We start from the raw sequence: 15,650 nt of genomic DNA, 5'->3' as shown, positions 1-15,650 counted from the left end.
ACTGCTTCCTTCTATTGCTTGGTTGGAAATGTAGGCTAGTGATATTATTGGCCCTGATTGGTCACCACTTTTACAACTCCTTCTCTTATTGGCTAGTACAAAATTCTAAACCCTGCCCTTTCTACGATACCAGACTGTAAAATGAAAACTTTCTCACTTTTCAGGCTTTTTCTACTGAGATTTCATTGAGAAGTCCGCCAAGATGGTATGTATGACTGTAATTCATTCAGAACTATTCTTTTATCAACTTTCTCTGCTTTCAAACTATCTACACACTACAGCATATCAGATACATTGTTTAAACACCTCCCTTTCAAAGGCAAATCAATACAAGGTAGAGGGACAGGGAGTTAGCTGGTAAAGTTTGTGTGCAGCTCCTGAAACTGATGTTTTGCTTTGATACTGTGTTATCATGATTATTATTATTATCACAGTACACATAACCTTGGGACAACTGGAATTTAATATGAGTCTGTGATTGAATGACTTTCATTGCCGATATCATTTATTCTACTACAGGGGCAGTCCATAAAATCCATATATGGTTCTTTGTGGTATTTTGCAATAGTGTTCCTTATCTTGATGTACTTTGAATTACTGTGAGTGGTGAGTCTGGAGATTAGTTGGATTCAAGGTTGTAAAAAGTAAGAGGATGACACCTGTATATTCTACAGCCTTTAGATCAGGGCTCTCTAACCCTGTTCCTGGAGAGCTACCCTCCTGTAGGTTTTAACTCTAACCCTGTTCCTGGAGAGATACCCTCCTGTAGGTTTTAACTCCAACCCTGTTCCTGGAGAGCTACCCTCCTGTAGGTTTTAACTCCAACCCTGTTCCTGGAGAGCTACCCTCCTGTAGGTTTTCACTCTAACCCTGTTCCTGGAGAGCTACCCTCCTGTAGGTTTTCACTCTAACCCTGTTCCTGGAGAGCTACCCTCCTGTAGGTTTTCACTCTAACCCTGTTCCTGGAGAGCTACCCTCCTGTAGATTTTCACTCCAACCCTGTTCCTGGAGAGCTACCCTCCTGTAGGTTTTCACTCCAACCCTGTTCCTGAAGAGCTACCCTCCTGTAGGTTTTCACTCCAACCCTGTTCCTGGAGAGCTACCCTCCTGTAGGTTTTCACTCCAACCCTGTTCCTGGAGAGCTACCCTCCTGTAGGTTTCTACTCCAACTCTGTTCCTGGAGAGCTACCATCCTGTAGGTTTTCACTCCAATCCCAGTTGTAACTAACCTGATTCAGCTTATAAACCAGCTAATTATTAGAATCAGGTGAGCTAGATTAGGGTTGTAGACTGTAGGATACCCAATAGTTCAGCAGTCTAGAAATATTCTGTGTCACAATATAAATGTGTCTAACTTTGTTGCTTTGAACCACAAGAAATGTACAACGTCAATGGATTCTATCCCCAATGAATTACGGAGTTTTTGAGAATTGACTGGAGACTCCACCTGTTTGATGATTAACGTCATTATTGATCTGAGATACAGAGACAGGTGATGCAGTGTTCCAAGGTGCGGCCCAGGTATAGGGTCTAACTACCATATCTTCTACGTGACTATTACCATGTGATACCAGGGACATTGACCCACTGATACAGAGGACACAATGACTACCATTTATTAGATCCAACCAATGATTGTTTGAAGGGAGGTATTATGTGAATCTCAATAGCATCATTGACGATGCAGTGTCACACACACACGCACACGCGCACACACGCACACACACACACACACACACACACACACACACACACACACCACAGATTGTAGTACAGACAGAGGGTGTGGTAGGGTCTTAGCTCGTCTTTGAATCACCAGCTTCATCCTCTATTTTTTTTAGTCTCACTGTTGTAAACCATTTATGACTTCACTGTCTCCTTGTGACCACTTCCTGACCATCTCAACGGTCAAACAGCATTCAAACAACGTTTAGGTCCTGTTTTGCTGCTTTTATGACCCTGTGTTCGGTATTTTATGACTGATCCCAGATATGATTGTGCAAACATGGCGTGACAATGACCGTAGGAGTCGTCTAGTACAAACAGATCTGGGACCAGGATATGGTTTTATTGCCCATGGGTGTTTCACTCACTACCCCAATAAGGTTGATCATTAACACTGAACAAGATAACCTGACCGTAGGTTCTGTTACCGTGGTTCCATGTGCACCACAGACATGCTGATACGAATCTGGAAAACACAGGTGGCTGGTGGCATCTTCATTGGGGAGGACGGGCTCATAGTAATGACTGGAACTGAATGAATGGAGTGGTATGGAACTCATCATGGTTTTCCACGTTTGATACTTTTCCATTCACTCCTTTCCAGCTGTAATTATGAGATGTCCTCCCCTCAGCAGCCTCCTGAGCTGTAACGTTTATGAAGTAGTACATGCCAGTTATGAGTAACAACGTTTTCAAAAACACAAAGGTCATACAACGTTCATACTGATGTCATTGACACTTAAGGATGATCAACTAAAGGTTCATTGCTCCATCGTCATGTCAACTCCATCGTCATGTCAACTCCATCGTCATATCAACTCCATTGTCATGTCAACTCCATCGTCATATCAACTGGGCCGAGATGAACATTATCCCTGTTATGGGAACCAAACTCTGCAGACCAATGAGATTTATTTTCCCCACTTCTCATTTACTCTTAGTCTCTGCTATTTGTACTGTTCATTTGACAAGGTAACTGTTTTCTATGAGCTCAGTGCAGTAAGACGCTTATTACTGTGTATTTATCCCATTTGTTAACCCCTTAGTTGTCTAATTTCTCCTTCCTAGACGTTCCGTGTGGAAAACATGTCCTTCAAGCAGGGTCAGGAGATGACGTTCACAGGGAAGACCAAGTCTGGAGCCTCTAAGTAAGATCCTGACACTTCACCTTTCAACCCAAACTCAACACAGTGTTTCCCCTAGCATTAGTCCTTGAGACACTCCTAGTGCCTCACTCACTTCTCACTCCCAAGATTTAGCAGAACCCTGACACTCTTGGTTTCAATTCAATGTTTTGGTGCTTGTAGCCCTGATTGTACTTTTCGGGTATTTCGCAGCCCACCAAGTGTATATGGGAAACAGTGGACGTACAAGTCACTATTGGTTTCAACTATTGGTTTCAACTATTGGTTTCAATTATTGGTTTCAACTATTGGTTTCAACTATTGGTTTCAACTACTGGTTTCAACTACTGGTTTCAACTATTGGTTTCAACTACTGGTTTCAACTACTGGTTTCAACTATTGGTTTCAACTACTGGTTTCAACTACTGGTTTCGGTGTTTGTAGACCCGGATGTCACATTGGGGGCCTTTGCAGCCCACAATATACATACCAAAAGGTTGTCATGGTTATTGACATGGTTTCAATTCAATTTGGCTAAGCAAAAACAAACCACGCTCATGGAGAACTTATTGTGTTACTTTTTTTGGACTGAATTATCATATCTCATTTCCTGTTTCATTTTATCTCCCCCCCCCCATCTCTCCCTATCTTTCTCTCACTCTCTCTAAATCTCCCCCCTCCTCCATCTCTACCCCCCCATAGTTTCACCATCAACATCGGCCACGACAGTGACAACTACGCCCTCCACTTCAACCCTCGTTTCAGCCACGGACACATCGTGTGTAACTCTCTGTCTGGAGGAAGCTGGGGAGACGAACTCAAGGAAGGTCACTTCCCCTTCCAGGATGGAGAGCAGTTCAAGGTGTGTGTGTGTGCTCGCGTGTGTGTGTGATAAGGTAATAATCACCAGTCTAACATTTGGTCATAGGTCAGTCTGGTCACACAGTCTGTTGACTCTAACTGCAAATATAATATGTAACAGTTATAGAGTCCACAGTTAGTCTACACTGGTGATTATAACAGCATCTATTGTATAAGTACATCTGATAGAGTCATCTCAATGGCTCATTGATTTGGCTCACTAGGAAGCCAGTGTAAGCCCGCCTAACTGTTGAATTTAATCATTACAAATAAGTCCTTAACCAGGAGCCATTCAAATAACGTCTACAGAAATGAAGCAGTAGATTATAACTTGCCTCAAAGATTCTAGCCTCCCGTGCCTGACTGCTACAGACTGCAGACTACAAGACACATGGCTGGTAAATTAGATTCTAAACATTTCTCTCTCTCTCTCTTTCTCTCTCTCTCTCTCATCCCTCCATCCAGCTGGTCCTCAACTTCACCAATGAGCAGTTCTACATCAAGCTGCCAGACGGTCACATGATGGACTTCCCCAATCGCCTTGGCGACTGCAAGTACAAACACATCATGGTTGACGGAGATGTCAAGGTCATCAGCTTCAAGATCAAATAGAGGTTGACCTTTAACCTCTGACAGTTGTCTAAATCCTTTGAAACAATACCTGTGAACTTATTTATACCAACTCTGAGCTCTCATTGTGTACGTTGTGCAGTGAGAGGAAAACCCACTAGGTGGCGCCACTGTCAAACACACTTCTACCAGAAACCTGTGGAGAGACCATTCCAGATGTGTTAATAAAACCTCCGTGAAAGCAAACAATGTTTTCAATATCTTTATGTGGCCTTTGTATAATCTTTGAATACTTTTGGTGTGTCCTTAACGAGAGGCCGAATCTTTATTTCCTTACTCACTAGTGTTGGAGATAGAACCACAAGCATTCCGATGCACCTGCAATAACATCTGCAAATCTGTATACGCAACCAATAAACTTCGATTTGATTTAGTGTATTCTCTTTTTCTCTTTCCCTCTCTCTCTCAACCTCCCCCATACTCGTACAGCGGTCAGTCATGACATCATCAGAGGGAGACACATTACTGTTTATTAGACTGTAGCCTGGGTGTTAATCCTCTTCCGCACACACACACACACACACACACACACACTAGTGTAGCCTGGGTGTTAACCATGGTCTCCCACCATAAAATAATTGACTGTGAGCTCACTAGGTCAGTGTACTCACTTATACAGTCTATTGTCACTGTCCTGCCTGTCAGTCTGTCTACCTCCTGCCTGTCTGTCTGTTTGCCTGCCTCCTGTCTGTCTGTCTGCCTGCCTCCCTCCTGCCTGTCTGTCTGTCTGCCTGCCTCCCTGTCTGTCTGTCTGTCTCCTGGGTGAACTAGAACATCAGTGTGCTGAACTCACACTTGGCCTTCTAGGAATTGTATTATCTTTTTAGTAGTAGTAGTGGTTGATACCAATTCAATGCTAACTCTCTTTACGAAATATGTTATTCTATGCTGAGTCATGACTAAGGCTGAGCAACAAGCTATCAAGGATGGCTGGCAGCCTAGCGGTTAGGGCATAGGGCCCGTAACCAAAACAATTCTAGTTCTAATCCCAGAGCCGACAAGGTGAAACATCTGTTCATATGGCTGTGAGCAAGGCACTGAACCCTAGTTGCTCCAGGGTTGTCGTTGATCATTGGCTGTGACCTCCCTCCCTGATAGGTGTCTCTCTGAGTGTCTCAGGGGGAGTTGGGTAATAAAACACATATCCGTTTCACACATGTGTATAGGACAAATATAATTCAGTTAACAGAGGACCAGCTTTTGATTAGATATTGATTGACATAAACTGGACTCAAGTAACTAACTTTCAGTTGAAGTAATTAAGTAACGAACTGTCAGTTGAAGGACAATTAATATCAATCCACTCAAGTTATTCAGACCAAATGGTTCGTATACAGTTGTAGTCGGAAGTTTACATACACCTTAGCCAAATACATTTAAACTCCGTTTTTCACAATTCCTGACATTTAATCTTGGTAAAAATTCCGTCTTAGGTCAGTTAGGATCACCACTTTAGTTAAAGAATGTGAAATGTCAGAATAATAGTAGAGTGATTTATTTCAGCTTTCATCACATTCCCAGTGGGTCAGAAGTTTACATGCACTATATTAGTATTTGGTAGCTCTACCTTTAAATTGTTTAAAACTTGGGTCAAACGTTTCAGGTCGCCTTCCACAAGCTTTCCACAATATGCTGGGTACATTTTGGGCCATTCCTCCAGGCAGAGCTGCTGTAACTGAGTCAGAGTTGTAGGCCTCCTTGCTTCCACACGCTTTTTCAGTTCTGCCCACAAATTTTCTATAGGATTGAGGTCAGGGCTTTGTGATGGCCACTCCAATAACTTGACTTTGTTCTCCTTAAGCAGTTTTGCCACAACTTTGGAAGTATGCTTGGGGTCATTGTCCATTTGGAAGACCCATTTGCGACCAAGCTTTAACTTCCTGACTGAGGTCTTGAGATGTTGCTTCAATATATCCACATAATTATCCTGCCTCATGATGCCATTTATTTTGTGAAGTGCACCAGTCCCTCCTGCAGCAAAGCACCCCCACAACATGATGCTGCCACCTCCGTGGTTCACGGTTGGGGTGGTGTTCTTCAGCTTGCAAGCCGCCCCCTTTTTCCTCCAAACAGTTCTACTTTTGTTTCATCAGACCAGAGGACATTTCTCAAAAAAATACAATCTTTGTCCCCATGGCTGTTTTGTGGCTTCTTCCTTGCTGAGCGACCTTTCAGGTTATGTAGATATAGGACTCTTTTTACTGTGGATATAGAAACTTTTGTACCTGTTTCCTCCAGCATCTTCACAAGGTCCTTTGCTGTTTTTCTGGGATTGATTTACACTTTTCGCACCAAAGTACGTTCATCTCTAGGAGACAGAACGCGTCTCCTTCCTGAGCGGTATGACGGCTGCGTGGTCCCATGGTGTTTATACATGTTTGTACAGATGAACGTGGTACTTTCAGTTTGGAAATTGCTTTGGAAATTTCTCCCAAGGATGAACCAGACTTTCTGAGGTCTTGGCTGATTTCTTTTGATTTTCCAATGACGTCAAGCAAAGAGGCACTGTTTGAAGGTAGGCCTTGAAATACATCCAGAGGTACACCTCCAATTGACTCAAATTATGTCAATTAGCCTATCAGAAGCTTCTAAAGCCATGACATCATTTTCTGGAATTTTCCAAGCTGTTCAAAGACACAGTGCACTTAGTGTATGTAAACTTCTGACCCACTGGAATTTTGATACAGTGAATTATAAGCGAAATAATCTGTCTGTAAACAATTTTTGGAAAAATTATTTGTGGAGTGGTTGAAAAACGAGCTTTAATGACTCCAACCTAAGTGTATGTAAACTTCTGACTTCAACTGTAATCTGTATTCAAGCAGTCCAGTCTGTGTTGTGGTTCTGTAGGTCCTGTTATTATTAACATCAATCAACTCAAGTTATTCAGACCAAATGGCTCATATAATCTGTATCCACGCTGTCCAGTCTGTGTTGTGGTTCTGTAGGTCCTGTTAGTCTATTTTGGCAGGATGAATAACACTAGACATTCCTGAGAGACAATTTACAGGACAACACGAAGAGACCTGCCTCAAGGCTTTGGAATGTTGCATGTTGGGACCACATTCCCTGGTGAGAGGCGGCGGTCTGGAGAGTGTGTGTGTGTGTGTGTGGGGAAGGTACAGTGCCTTGCGAAAGTATTCGGCCCCCTTGAACTTTGCGACCTTTTGCCACATTTCAGGCTTCAAACATAAAGATATAAAACTGTATTTTTTTGTGAAGAATCAACAACAAGTGGGACACAATCATGAAGTGGAACGACATTTATTGGATATTTCAAACTTTTTTAACAAATCAAAAACTGAAAAATTGGGCGTGCAAAATTATTCAGCCCCTTTACTTTCAGTGCAGCAAACTCTCCCCAGAAGTTCAGTGAGGATCTCTGAATGATCCAATGTTGACCTAAATGACTAATGATGATAAATACAATCCACCTGTGTGTAATCAAGTCTCCGTATAAATGCACCTGCACTGTGATAGTCTCAGAGGTCCGTTAAAAGCGCAGAGAGCATCATGAAGAACAAGGAACACACCAGGCAGGTCCGAGATACTGTTGTGAAGAAGTTTAAAGCCGGATTTGGATACAAAAAGATTTCCCAAGCTTTAAACATCCCAAGGAGCACTGTGCAAGCGATAATATTGAAATGGAAGGAGTATCAGACCACTGCAAATCTACCAAGACCTGGCCGTCCATCTAAACTTTCAGCTCATACAAGGAGAAGACTGATCAGAGATGCAGCCAAGAGGCCCATGATCACTCTGGATGAACTGCAGAGATCTACAGCTGAGGTGGGAGACTCTGTCCATAGGACAACAATCAGTCGTATATTGCACAAATCTGGCCTTTATGGAAGAGTGGCAAGAAGAAAGCCATTTCTTAAAGATATCCATAAAAAGTGTTGTTCAAAGTTTGCCACAAGCCACCTGGGAGATACACCAAACATGTGGAAGAAGGTGCTCTGGTCAGATGAAACCAAAATTGAACTTTTTGGCAACAATGCAAAACGTTATGTTTGGCGTAAAAGCAACACAGCTGAACACACCATCCCCACTGTCAAACATGGTGGTGACAGCATCATGGTTTGGGCCTGCTTTTCTTCAGCAGGGACAGGGAAGATGGTTAAAATTGATGGAAAGATGGATGGAGCCAAATACAGGACCATTCTGGAAGAAAACCTGATGGAGTCTGCAAAAGACCTGAGACTGGGACGGAGATTTGTCTTCCAACAAGACAATGATCCAAAAACATAAAGCAAAGTCTACAATGGAATGGTTCAAAAATAAACATATCCAGGTGTTAGAATGGCCAAGTCAAAGTCCAGACCTGAATCCAATCGAGAATCTGTGGAAAGAACTGAAAACTGCTGTTCACAAATGCTCTCCATCCAACCTCACTGAGCTCGAGCTGTTGTGCAAGGAGGAATGGGAAAACATTTCAGTCTCTCGATGTGCAAAACTGATAGAGACATACCCCAAGCGACTTACAGCTGTAATCGCAGAAAAAGGTGGCACTACAAAGTATTAACTTAAAGGGGCTGAATAATTTTGCACGCCCAATTTTTCAGTTTTTGATTTGTTAAAAAAGTTTGAAATATCCAATAAATGTCGTTCCACTTCATGATTGTGTCCCACTTGTTGTTGATTCTTCACAAAAAAATACAGTTTTATATCTTTATGTTTGAAGCCTGAAATGTGGCAAAAGGTTGCAAAGTTCAAGGGGGCCGAATACTTTCGCAAGGCACTGTAGGTGTGTGTGTGTGTGGGGGGGGCAGGTAGGGGTAGGTGTGGGGGTGTAGGGGTAGCTGTGTGTGTGGGTGTGTGGGGGGATTAGGGGTAGGTGTGTGTTGGGGGGATAGGGAATGTGTGTGTGTGTGTGTGTTGGGGGGCGGCGGTAGGTGTGTGTGTGTGTCAGTGGGGTCCATCATAGACACCTAGAGTGAGGAAACTAGCCACCAACAGGACACACAGTGCATTCTTACAACCGCTGATAAATGTGATGGCATGATTGCCACACATTACACTGTATGTGAAAGTTAACTTACTCTAAAACCTTTGCCAGCAGAGGGCAATATCGTAGTCATTTTACCTCTAAATCAATCTGTCAAAACTTTATTAGAACAATCATGTAATAAAAGAATACAAGATGAGAAAAACCAACCAAGAACATTAGCTTGACACATTTTTGGCAATATGACAACAACATCGAAGTAAGAAACAAAATACACAGTGACTGGTTAAATGTCATGTCAATATGTGACAAGAAATACAGCAGCCTACATGATGAATGCAAACTGGAATCCCCTGGCAAAATATATGTCAAACAGCTATTGCTGCAGATGTAGGATCTTAATCTGATCACTCTGTTGCGGGACAACTTTCCTGTAATGTGTGAAATTAAACAATTAGAGGTTTGAGGTTTAACAAGCCTTTGAGTCATAAAAATGTTTCTTAAATTTGTAATTTCCACTTTGACATTTCAGACTTGATTTTCCCTTATGAAAAATCTATCAATCCCTACAGAAAACGTCCATTAATTATAATCCACATAATAATTCACTTTTCCTGTTGCTGCAGGGTTATTTTCCTGCTGTAGCAAACTGGCACAAATGAAGATCCAACACCTGTATAACTATATACCAATAATATTCAGATGATGTAAAAATACAAAAACTACTGAGTTTAGAGTAAGCCATGTTGTTGGGGCAAGTTTATGCTGCACTAACTACTCACAAAACGATTTGTTTGTTTTGGAGGCTGCTCTTGCCCCATCAGCTATAAAGAAATGTCCTCATGTTTTCACCAAATCCAAGGTACTCCTCAGAGTGAAAAGATAAAAATGCTGTATCAGAAATGCTTTGGGAATAGTGCTCTTGTCAGAATAACTCCCCCTCTTTTATAGTTCCTGCATGGATGACCTATCCTCCCCAGGATAAAAAGGATTTAAGTCAAGTATAATAGTTCCTACTTGTGTCACGTCAAAATACTTCCCCCCTCTTCTCCTATATTTCCTGTAGGGGTTCTTCGGCAGCTGACCCCAGGTCACCTGTACTCTGATTATAGATCCTGTAGGGGTGCTCCGGCTGCTGACCCCAGGTCACCTCTACTCTGATTATAGATCCTGTAGGGGTGCTCCGGCTGCTGACCCCAGGTCACCTCTACTCTGATTACAGATCCTGTAGGGGTGCTCCGGCTGCCGGGTCTCCCCTACTTGACCCTGTGCTCTGACCCTTCTGAGCCAGATAGTCCTTATAGTTCCGGGTCAGGAGGGTGTACAACAAAGGGTTAATGCAGCTATTCCCATAGGTCAGACACGTTACAAAGAAATTCATGTAACTGTGAGTGGCAGGAGACAGAGCCCTGAGGGACTGTGGGGAAAATAACTGTGCCAACTGCCACCCCCAGAAAGGCAGGAAACACACCCAGTACGCTACAATGATACAAAAAATCATTGTTACAACCTTTTGTTTTAAGCCTCGTCTTCTCGCTGAACGGCTGCTTCGTCCCAAGCTAGCCTGAGCAGTCCAATAGCGACGTGCTAGGCCAGCGTAGAGACCAACAATGACTAAACCGGGTACGAGGACGCTGGTCAGGAACAGGGCGGTGAGGTAGGCCTTGAAGGCCTCTTGGGTCCACGTCGGGTAACAGATCCGCTTGGCGTTCCCGGCCGCGTTCCACTTCCCTTCCCTCAGCCGTATCATAATCATCATGGGTAGTGTCAGGACAAACGCCGCGCACCAGATGACGGCCGCCACTACCTTCCGTCCTCGCGTGCTGGATCGCCGGGCGCCAAACGGCTTCGCCACGGCCCGGTAGCGCTCCAACGACATGGCGACCAGGACGAAGACGCTGGCGTGCATGGTGAGGAGATCGAGACTCAGGAGGACCCGGCAACCGGCCTCGCCGAACAACCAATCGTGAGCAAAGTAGGTGCAGATGACGAATGGGATCGTAGAGAGGTAGAGGAGGTCGGCGAGGGCAAGGTTGAGTATATAGACGTACATAGAGCCGGATCGGCGGAGAGCCGCGGAACGCATGATGAAGAGGGTGTAGATGTTACCCGCCACCCCCATGGCGAGCATGATTAGGAGGGTAGCGCCGAGGAGAGAGGTCACCCACAAACCCCCACCCCCGGAGCTACCCCCTCCAGAGACACCGCCCGAGCCCCCAGAACCATGCCCTGACTGGGGTGAGATGGAGGTCACGATGGGTGTCTGGCTCTGGTTCATCGTTGGGGAAAGGTTTGAGATCATAAATAAGGCCAGCACGTCCCTACAATGAAGTGATCACTTTACTGGGATAAACTGTTATTACTATTAGTATTCAGAAAGATTTTAAAGAGTTGCTTATGGATTCCAAACGGATTTTAAAGAGTTGCTTATGGATTCCAAATGGATTTTAAAGAGTTGCTTATGGATTCCAAACGGATTTTAAAGAGTTGCTTATGGATTCCAAACGGATTTTAAAGAGTTGCTTATGGATTCCAAATGGATTTTAAAGAGTTGCTTATGGATTCCAAACGGATTTTAAAGAGTTGCTTATGGATTCCAAACGGATTTTAAAGAGTTGCTTATGGATTCCAAATGGATTTTAAAGAGTTGCTTATGGATTCCAAATGGATTTTAAAGAGTTGCTTATGGATTCCAAACGGATTTTAAAGAGCTGCTTATGGATTCCAAACAGATTTTAAAGAGTTGCTTATGGATTCCAAACGGATTTTAAAGAGCTCCATGTTGGAGTGAATAGAGAATCATAAAGAATGTGAAGTGACTTTGCGCACTGCATAAGATCCAGTGAAAAACAGACAGAACCAGACAAAAACAACAACTGTTCTGCATTGTTGAGGGAGATAGCACGTTGTTCTGCATTGTTGAGGGAGATAGCACATTGTTCTGCATTGTTGAGGGAGATAGCACGTCAGCAGGTCACTGCACCTTTTAAACCTGCTGGAAACTGTGTATGTGACAAATACAATTTGACTTGAAAACACATAAATCGTCTTTGGCCTTCTGACTCTTTATCTAAATTGAATCTAAATCCAATAGGAAAACAGGCCGTGTGTAGTGATGCTTCAACAGTGGCTTCAGTTCCACTACGACTGTTAACCTGCAGCTTTAAGGTGAACCAGGACATGGCTGACAAGTCCACCTCATCGAGTGTCTCTTATCTCCCGATGTTTCCACGTCCCCGCTCCAGCTCCTCCAAGCTCCCATGATCCTTTCCTTCCCGCGGGTACCGGACGAAGCCCAGGCGATACAGAAAAACAGTCAGACGCTTCAGTTTCTAGTGGACTTGAACCGCAGCGGTGACTTGGGAGTAGCTTGATGTCCTGAGTTGACAGTGTGTTGTCATTGGTCAGTTTGTGGTGGTTCAGAAGCTCTCAGACTGTATCCAGAGGTTAGGTTGTCTTGTGTTCTCAGCTGGCACGGTGGATGGTCATTGTTGGTACCTCTCAAAAGGTCAATGTTGGGCTGTTCCAATAGAGTAACTGGGGCCCCTTCTAGTGTTTAATTCCAGAGCTCTTCATAGGCGTTTTGTTGTGTCCGTCTTCTTCTTTCCTTCAACTGCAGTCCTCTATTCTCTTTCCTTCTCTCTGTCCTCTGACCCCTTTCCTTCTTCCTCTTTGTCCCCTTTACCTCTCTCTTGCTCTGTTTCTCCTCTCTCTCACTCTCTCTACCCGTCCCCCTCACTCTCTCTCTCTCCCCGTCTCTCTCTCTCTCATATAGGTGTAACCCAGGATGACTCTATGGATTTATGAGTGATTCACCTCAGCCCCGGTCCTGCTCTCTTTAAACACCTGGGTGCAGTTTTAAACACCCCTGGTTCGCTGGCGCTAAAACACACACACACACACACACACACACACACACACACACACACACACACACACACACACACACACACACACACACACACACACACACTGACATATCATTCGATCTCTATATCTCACGCATGAACTCTTTAGATGTCATTTTCAAATCATTTACATATTTAAAACAAGAGGAGACCAATGTACGGATTTATAAAAAATAGTTTGTAGTACCTCAAACATGAACATTTACAACCAATCTTCTTCTATATTGGAAAACACCCTTGATAACATGAATAAAAGCACGACATGGGAGGAATGACAAGTATATATCAATCAATGATATTCTTTGCATGTCTCCTCAGTCTAAATTGGTTGTCTAATACCTTACAATATCTTCGGTCATACAGGATATGTAGAAAGAGAGATCTGTCATATTCTTGAAACACCACAAAATGGCACTATAAAAAACCCCACTATCTGTTTATACACACCCATAAGAGAGTTGAACATTATCCATAGTTATATTCAAATGTATATCTTTACATATCTCCTAACCAAACTCACCCATCTAAAATGTCCATTTCTAAGATATTAATAGGGAACTTTAAAAGTACACATTTAAATCACATTGATCTGAGAGATTAAAGTAATGACATAGTGTAAGGCACAGTGGTTGACCATGATGACAGGTTCTGCTGCAGTCTAGTGTGTTTGTACATCTGTCTTTCTTAGGCAAGGACAGCCTAACCTAACCTCAAACGTCTTGGTGATCTCCAGGATGGGCAGAGGAAAGGAGGAGGAGAGGAGGAACAGAAGACGGGTAGAAGAGAGGAGGAGGAGAGGAGGAACAGAAGACAGGTAGAGAGGAGGAGAGAGGAGGAACAGAAGACAGGTAGAGGAGAGGAGGAGGAGAGGAGGAACAGAAGACAGGTAGAGGAGAGGAGGAGAGAGGAGGAACAGAAGACGGGTAGAGGAGAGGAGGAGGAGAGGAGGAACAGAAGACAGTTAGAGGAGAGGAGGAACAGAAGACGGGTAGAGGAGAGGAGGAGGAGAGGAGGAACAGAAGACAGGTAGAGGAGAGGAGGAGGAGAGGAGGAACAGAAGACAGGTAGAGAGGAGGAGAGAGGAGGAACAGAAGACAGGTAGAGGAGAGGAGGAGGAGAGGAGGAACAGAAGACAGGTAGAGGAGAGGAGGAGAGAGGAGGAACAGAAGACAGGTAGAGGAGAGGAGGAGGAGAGGAGGAACAGAAGACAGGTAGAGAGGAGGAGAGAGGAGGAACAGAAGACAGGTAGAGGAGAGGAGGAGGAGAGGAGGAACAGAAGACAGGTAGAGGAGAGGAGGAGAGAGGAGGAACAGAAGACAGGTGGAGGAGAGGAGGAACAGAAGACAGGTAGAGGAGAGGAGGAGAGAGGAGGAACAGAAGACAGGTAGAGGAGAGGAGGAGGAGAGGAGGAACAGAAGACAGGTAGAGGAGAGGAGGAGAGGAGGAACAGAAGACAGGTAGAGGAGAGGAGGAGAGAGGAGGAACAGAAGACGGGTAGAGGAGAGGAGGAGGTGAGGAGGAACTGAAGACAGGTAGATGAGAGGAGGAGAGAGGAGGAACAGAAGACGGGTAGAGGAGAGGAGAAGAGAGGAGGAACAGAAGACGGGTAGAGGAGAGGAGGAGGAGAGGAGGAACAGAAGACGGGTAGAGGAGAGGAGGAGAGAGGAGGAACAGAAGACGGGTAGAGGAGAGGAGGATGGGGGAAGGAAGGGTCCATCAATGCTTGTGTCTGAACATAGCCTCCACTGCAAAACACAAACATGAGGTCAGATGTTAATAAACACTTTATAACCAAACAATAACAGCAATATATGTTTATAAACCCTTTATAAATAGTAAAACATGGTCCTCTCTTACTGGAGTCCTCCTGAGGGGACATCGGTACGCTTATAAACACACATAGATGTTAATAAATATAAACCCTTAATAAGAGGTTGTAATCTCTTACTGGAGTCCTCCTGAGGGGACATCGGCATGCTTATAAACACACATAGATGTTAATAAATATAAACCCTTAATAAGAGGTTGTAATCTCTTACTGGAGTACTCCTGAGGGGACATCTGGATGCTGATGACATCATTGAAGTGTTTCAGCCAATCCTGTTGCTCAGCTTCCGTCTCGCAGGTAAACAGGAAGCTGCGCTCGGGTGTTACTATGGTGATGCCGTGTTGCCAGGCGCCGTTGCAGTGGGTTCCGGCGGGAAGGCCGGGGCTAGCTCTGTAACCATGGTCCTGGTGCCCTAGGAATGCCTCACCCTTGGCAAAGGCATCCTGGCAAGGTAGAGGAGGTAGAGGGGGTGAGGTGAGAGTGAGAGAGGGGGTGAGGTGAGAGTGAGGTAGAGGGGGTGAGGTGAGATGAGGTAGAGGGGGTAAGGTGAGAGTGAGGTAGGTGAGGGAGGGTGAGGTATAGGAGGTGAGGTGAGAGTGAGAGAGGGGGTGAGGTGAGAGTGAGGT

General features: G+C 44.3%; 3 protein-coding genes across 4 annotated transcripts in view; 1 reads left to right on the top strand and 2 right to left on the bottom strand.

Moving 5' to 3' along the window:
• lgals2b (galectin 2b) lies at positions 1 to 4,526 on the top strand. Its single transcript, XM_036949173.2, has 4 exons — positions 1 to 205; positions 2,794 to 2,873; positions 3,552 to 3,711; positions 4,176 to 4,526. Exons 1-4 carry the CDS (start codon positions 203 to 205, stop codon positions 4,320 to 4,322), a joined length of 390 nt encoding a protein of 129 aa, XP_036805068.1. The 5' UTR covers positions 1 to 202; the 3' UTR covers positions 4,323 to 4,526.
• A 4,907-nt stretch (positions 4,527 to 9,433) lies between these two features.
• uts2r4 (urotensin-2 receptor 4) lies at positions 9,434 to 12,188 on the bottom strand. Its single transcript, XM_021556698.3, has one exon. The coding sequence runs from the start codon at positions 11,588 to 11,590 to the stop codon at positions 10,505 to 10,507; it is 1,086 nt and encodes a 361-aa protein (XP_021412373.2). The 5' UTR covers positions 11,591 to 12,188; the 3' UTR covers positions 9,434 to 10,504.
• A 1,165-nt stretch (positions 12,189 to 13,353) lies between these two features.
• LOC110513643 (arf-GAP with dual PH domain-containing protein 1) overlaps positions 13,354 to 15,650 on the bottom strand; it is a 45,249-nt gene continuing 42,952 nt past the window's right edge. For both annotated transcript variants that reach the window (XM_090195547.1, XM_090195548.1), the window contains exons 10-11: positions 15,236 to 15,467; positions 13,354 to 14,941 (exon numbers count right to left, since the gene is read on the bottom strand). In XM_090195547.1, the coding sequence (XP_090051673.1) occupies positions 14,913 to 14,941; positions 15,236 to 15,467 (261 nt within the window). In that variant the 3' untranslated portion in view covers positions 13,354 to 14,912. The remainder of the gene's footprint in view (positions 14,942 to 15,235; positions 15,468 to 15,650) is intronic.

Source organism: Oncorhynchus mykiss, chromosome 13 (assembly GCF_057628025.1).
Source record: "Oncorhynchus mykiss isolate SJ-2025 chromosome 13, ASM5762802v1, whole genome shotgun sequence".
Lineage (NCBI taxonomy): Eukaryota > Metazoa > Chordata > Actinopteri > Salmoniformes > Salmonidae > Oncorhynchus > Oncorhynchus mykiss.
This window is presented reverse-complemented; position numbering and strand designations above follow the sequence as displayed.